Below are 6413 nucleotides of genomic sequence, written 5' to 3'. Positions count from 1 at the left end.
TATATATATATATATATATTTTTCTTCTCTCATTTATTACTGTTCTTATTTTATTATTTTAACTCATGTCCATTGTCCAGAAATCTTTCATCACACATCTGTGAACTCTTCAGCAACACTTTTCATTTTCATGTGTGTTCTTGCTCCACTTACTCCATTCTGTTCCTATAAGATATATATCCTTATGTGTGCATGTGTTTGTGTCCTTGTTTGTGTGTGTACATGTGCATGTGTGTATATGTGTGTATGTATGCTTGTGTGTTTGTCATAGTGTTTAGCAGCGGTGTGGCCTTCCCTTCAGCCCCATCCTCTCACCCCATTGTGCTACTGCTGTCCTGAGACCCAAAAAAAGCTACAGTTCCTGTATTCCTCTGTGTATGTGTGTTGCCATCATGGTGTTGCCATCATGGTAGTTGTTGTTGTTGTTATTGCCATCGTTGTCACTGCCACTGCTGCTGTCGTTGTTAATCATGAATGCAATGAATATAACAGAAACAGGCTTACTTTGTATGAACTAAAGAAGCAAGGAATACAAATACTTTGAGATCAATTGATTTCACTTTTTGTATGAATATATTTAAAGCTTGCCAGCTGGATATATGCAGCACATGAAGCAAACCCATACACACACACAAACACAAGAAATTTCATGGACAGCCACAACAGTATCAACAACACAATTAATGACAGCAACAGCAGTGGTGACAACAAAGGCAAAAACAGCTACCATGATGTAAAAGTGAACATTTGAGTGATGATAATGATGATAATGTTGATGAAAATGATGATGATAGTGTAATTTACTGCTTGTTCATGACTGTCAAATCTTTTGGCTTCTGGACAGCATTTTATGGCAATCTGTTTAGAGTCTGGAGTATAATTTCATTGAATAAAATGAACATAGTTTCAGACAGATTGCTATTTTGGAATTAATGATTATAGTTTGATACACCAATCAAGCAGTGATTGATACCACTTAAGCTCTTATCAAAACTACTTTAGAGGTATGCTATAGACTTGCATTGATGGATAACAATACCTGGTGAGATGCAATATTGTCAGAAGCTTCTGTAGTACACACAAGGAGTTTCCTGTTTTGAAGAAATTTTAAACATCTTGGAAGATTTCAATTAAAGAAGGACAATTTCCAAGAAGTTTGACCAGCCATGGTCAAGCAGTTTATGACTCAGTTTACACCCTATGTCATATTTATTATTGCCACTGGGCTTGCTAAATGAAAGGACATAATTACACCCAGGATGCTACCTATACAAACAGATGCACCGGAGTCATGGTAAGATGCGCTCAGTACACACTGTAAAGTTGTTAGTGATAGGAAGGGCATCCAGATATAGGGAACATGCCAATGTATGAGGCAAGACATAGTCCCCTGTCTGTAAAGAAGGGGAGGAATCCTGTATAAGAACTGATTTAGTTTAAGATAATCCTTCTAACTCATGTCATCACAGAAAGATGGGGTGGCTGTGTGATAAGAAGCTTGCTTCCCAACTGCATGGTTTCAGGTTCAGTCCCATTGCATAGCACCTTGGGCAAGTGTCTTCTACTATAGCCTCAGGTTGATTTAAAGCCTTGTGAGTGGATTTGGTAGATAGAAACTGAAAGAACTCTATTGTGTGTGTGTATGTGTATTTTGGTCCTCATCACCACTTGACATCCTGCATTGGTTTATTTATACTTCAGCAACTTAGTTCAGCAAAAAAGATCAAGAGAATAAGACCCAGGTTTAAGAAAATAAGTATTAGGGTTGCTTTATTCAACTAAACCCTTCAAGGCAGTGTCCCAGCATGGCTGCATTCCAATGATTGAGACAAGTAAAAAAATGCTGCTGCTGACAGTCATGATGATGAGAGTGATGGAGTGTTTGATGCTGATGAGAACAATGGGGACGATGACAATGACTACAACGATGATGATGATAATGATGTAAACACTATAATCTTTTGATAATTAACAGTTTAATTGTAATTAATAGTTTACTTCAATTAAATACAAACTTACCGGGCAAAGTCCTGCAGAACTAGTGAACGTCCTGCATTGTTCTTGAGGACTGTAGACTTGTCCAGTAGGTCTACCAACAGTGGGTATATCATGAAATAGTTTTCCTGAATTTTCCAAGCATTTATTTCTGCAAATGTAAAATATATTATATCTATAAGACATATTAATTGCATAAACATTTATAATTTCTTAATCTAAGCCCCTTTTTTCTTATACATATAAATGTATAAATCTACAAATCTCTTTCTAGCAGCATGGTCATCTTATCTGCATACATCATACAATGTATCTGGACATTGTGTTGTTCTCAGGGGTCAATTGTGCTCAGCCTTTCGCATAACCCAATACTGAACTCTTCAGTTGCCTGTCTATTATTTCATCGCTATCGTTAATGTTTTTATCATTGAACTTTTAATTACGAAGTATTATACTAATATTTTACTACTTTGTATATTTTCTTATTCATTAGGTTATGACTTGTTTAACTCCCTGTTACACTAATCATATAGCTATCACTTGCCCCTTTAAGATTATTAAGATTCACTCTTCCTTTTATCTAAGCCTACTTATATTGTTTTCATCCTTTCAATTTATTCTTGTCTCACCATCTTCTTGCTATCTCTTCTTTTCCATACTTCTTTGTTCTCTCTTTGATCATTTACGATTTCTTTGAAGCTACTCCAGAAATACCCATCTCAATTGATTTACGATACTCTGTATAATATTGTTTTACTTTCTCAATTAGACAACTGTCTGAATATACAGACTAACTAATAGAGCCAGCTTCAGAAATGATCTTATCAATTATTACACAAAATCTATCATTTTTACCTTTTCTTTATTTGCATGTTTAGCAGAATCTCCTCCTACAAGAATATGAATACTTTCTTGTCTGTAAGCCTATGTAGGTGAATTCCTCCAAGTTTTTCTCATATGACTTTGTTCATTCAGTCATGATGAAATGACTATGAGTTTTATGTTAAATAATCAATATTTTATCATCAATATTACGCAATCATTGCTTATAATCATGTTTTTCAATTTGTTAAATATATATTGAGAGAACGTGAGAGTGAGTGAGAGAGAGAGAGAAGAAGAAGAAGAAGGCTACCTAAGGCAATCCATTGTTTTCTTTTATTGAATTTTTTCATCTATATGGCATCTATAACCCATCCATCTTAGCAGAACTGATGTTCTGTCAAACCTTCTCCCACAACTCAGCTTCTACTTTACTCACTTTCTGCTACACTGAACTAATTCCCTGTCTCTAATCATCTGTCACACTATTTCTACTCAGTGCACTTCCTATTGTCTCATATTCATGTTGTACCTGAATCTCACATCTTTTTCTTTCTCTCTCACTTTCCATGTGGGAGACCATGTATTCACCTCTTCAGCAAGACACTTGCTCCTATACCTCTATCACAGTTTCTTTCTCCAGTCTATACCCCACACATTTGAGGGGTCTTACCTTGTGGGTACTCAACAACCTCACTGGTGCTGATGCTATGTAAAAAGTATGCAGTATATGCTGTTAAGTGATTGACATTAGGAAGGGCATCCAGCTATAGAAAACATGTGAAAGCAGATATAAAACCTGGCAGAGCCCTCTGGCTTATTTGTTCTTGTAGAATTAGCCAACCCATGCCAGAATGGAAAAAAGAGAGGTTAAATGATGATGATGACGACGACGATGATGATGACGATGATGATGACGACGACGACGATGATGATGATGATGATGATAATGACTGTCTTGTCTATCTCATCCAGGTAAAGGTGACATTTGAAAACCTTGCACCATTATCTATATACAATTGATTTGTAAACCAAAATTTATATACCCCAGCCTTGTACTCTATAATTTATATACCCCAGTCTTTTACCTCACCATTTACATACATCAGTTTTGTATATACCCTAGTCTAATATTTCATCATGTGCACCCTGTTGTCTATATACCCTAGTCATGTATCACACTCATGCATTGAATAAATTCCTTAAGTACCAATATGATGTGATGCTGATACTACAAGACAAGAAAAGACTACTATGTGGTCAACCTGCTAGAAATAGCAGCGAAATTTTACTCAAAATACACAGTGCCTTATTAAAAAAGGACACACATCGGATAGTGTGGTCATGGGGATGCATTGTGCCTTGTGAAAAGATGGGATGGTCACAAGTAAAACAGCTTTGATTCCAGATTTGGCTCATCCCAGTTGACCTGGGGCTAAACAAAAACAACAACAACGATAATGACAATGACTATAGTAAGAAAAATTAAAACTGAAGTTAATAATTAGAGACTGGTAGAATTGGTAGATTGCCAAACTAAATACTTCAAGCTATTTACTTGTCTCTTTACTTTTGGAAGTGAAATCTTGCCAAGATAACTTTGTTTTGTTTCCATAGAGAGTCAGTAAAATAAAGTACCAGACAAATTTTGGACAATACATCTCTACCCATCCCAACATATATTATCCCTAAGGTAGAAAACTATATTTATATCCAATAAACTTACGACAGATCTTGCACAAATCTTTTCATTGTATTGATACTACAGCTAGAGAATAGAAAACTGTTTAGTTTTTGTGATGTTGATTGATTATTCACAACACTTGCTGACATAATATAGGAATCACTCTCAAGACAATCATTGTCTTCTCCATCATGTTTACTGCTCAAACTATAAAGAAAAATAAATATACAAAAATTAAAATTAAAAAGAAAAACAAAGAAAAATGTAAGATTAATTTTGGAGAGGCAAATAATAAAAATCAAAATTAAAATAAAACATTAAAATTGCTGAATATGGGTGTGAGGCATTTATCTAGAATATCTTTGTGATGATGGCCGTAATTGTTATCTGAAATGATTACTGTTGATTAAAAAATTAATTATTGTAAACAAAATGCCATTGATGATGGCTTTATATATTTAAATATTTAAGTAAAGTTATTAAATGTTCTCATTTTTATGAGGGTTTGATCCACTGCTCCTTGATCCATACCTGTGTCCAATTTCATGAGCAGCAATTAAGACTTCTGTGAAACCTCCATTTTGAACAACAACAGAAGCACTTCGCACTGTACACATTGCCCCAACATTTGCTATCCCTGAAACATGTAAAAAAAAACAAAAAAAACGTTAAAAACATTAATTTCTGTAGTAAAGCACAAGAAACCCCTGACAATAAATTATATACAACACCTGTATCTCCTATACATACATGTACACAGACATGCAAAAGTACATATCCACATACACATAATATACACATGTATTCTCATACATGCACACACACTCATACACACACACATATGCATTCACATGTGTATCAACAAATACTCACTTGCCATTAAAAACTACAATTATCTTTCAGTTAGTCAGAAGCCAAAGATATGAGTAGCCCACGTGTGTTTTGCCCTGGATCTCTCCAATCTTTTCTTATCTCTTTCTTTTCTTATCTCTTTCTTTTCTTCCTTGGACTTTCTGCTTGTATCCAACAAAGGCTGATGTCCAAAGTAATGTAACTTTTACTTCATAACTTTTTTCCTTCTTTGAGTGTTAACCTAATAAAATTAGCTATGAACGTCCCTTGGAATTTTGTTTTTCTTTTTTGTATTTGATCTTGTTTTTTTTTGTGATTTGGCTTGCTTAAATATCAGGTCATCCCATAAGTTCTGTCTGAATTTTGAATAAAGAAAACAAGTGATCAAACATGCATCTCCTCCAAGTGATCAAATGTTATATTTAATTGAAATTTAATCATCAATGTACTTTCCCTGATTATCTATGGCTTCCTTCCATCTATTTACAAACTGTTTAATCCCATCAGTGTAAAACTCTTTTGGTTTCAAAGCAAAGAACTCTGAAATGTCAGTTTCGACCTCCTCCTGGCTTGCGAAAGTTATGTCCCCCAAATGATTCTGTAAACTATGAAACAAATGATAGTCTGAAGGAGCAAAGTTGGGAGAATAAAGTAGATGAGGAATTTTTTTCCCAACCAAGCTCTTCGATCTTCTGTGATGTGATCTTTGCAGTGTGGGGTCGTGCATTGTCCAGATGAAACATCACTCCTTTTCGATTCACTAAAGTGGGTCTTTTTTCTTCAAAGCTTGATTCAAACACTCTAATTGCTGACAGTAAACTTGAGCCTTAATTGTTACATTAGGTGGTAACAATTCAAAGTGGATTACTCCTTTGCAATCCCACCAGATAGAGAGTAGAACCTTTTTCATCACCAGTCGCAAGTCTATCCAAAAAGGGTGAAATGAGTTTGCGAGAATGGAGAGAAGAGCAGATGTCAACTCAGGATTTGCGGTTGCTTTTGGACAATTCATGAGGCACCCATTTTCCAAGTTTAGGAATCTTTCCAAGTTGTTGAAGAT

The 6413-nt window shown here is 35.1% G+C and overlaps 1 protein-coding gene across 1 annotated transcript in view; it reads right to left on the bottom strand.

Moving 5' to 3' along the window:
• LOC106877334 (A disintegrin and metalloproteinase with thrombospondin motifs 16) overlaps positions 1–6413 on the bottom strand; it is a 123112-nt gene that overhangs the window by 37236 nt on the left and 79463 nt on the right. Inside the window, exons 10-12 of the mRNA XM_014926209.2 lie at positions 5033–5138; positions 4544–4708; positions 2020–2146 (exon numbers count right to left, since the gene is read on the bottom strand). Of these exons, the coding sequence (XP_014781695.1) occupies positions 2020–2146; positions 4544–4708; positions 5033–5138 (398 nt within the window). The remainder of the gene's footprint in view (positions 1–2019; positions 2147–4543; positions 4709–5032; positions 5139–6413) is intronic.

The sequence above is a fragment of the Octopus bimaculoides genome, chromosome 5 (assembly GCF_001194135.2).
Source record: "Octopus bimaculoides isolate UCB-OBI-ISO-001 chromosome 5, ASM119413v2, whole genome shotgun sequence".
NCBI lineage: Eukaryota > Metazoa > Mollusca > Cephalopoda > Octopoda > Octopodidae > Octopus > Octopus bimaculoides.
Note: the sequence above shows the minus strand (reverse complement) of the source record. Positions and strands in the feature narration are given on the sequence as shown.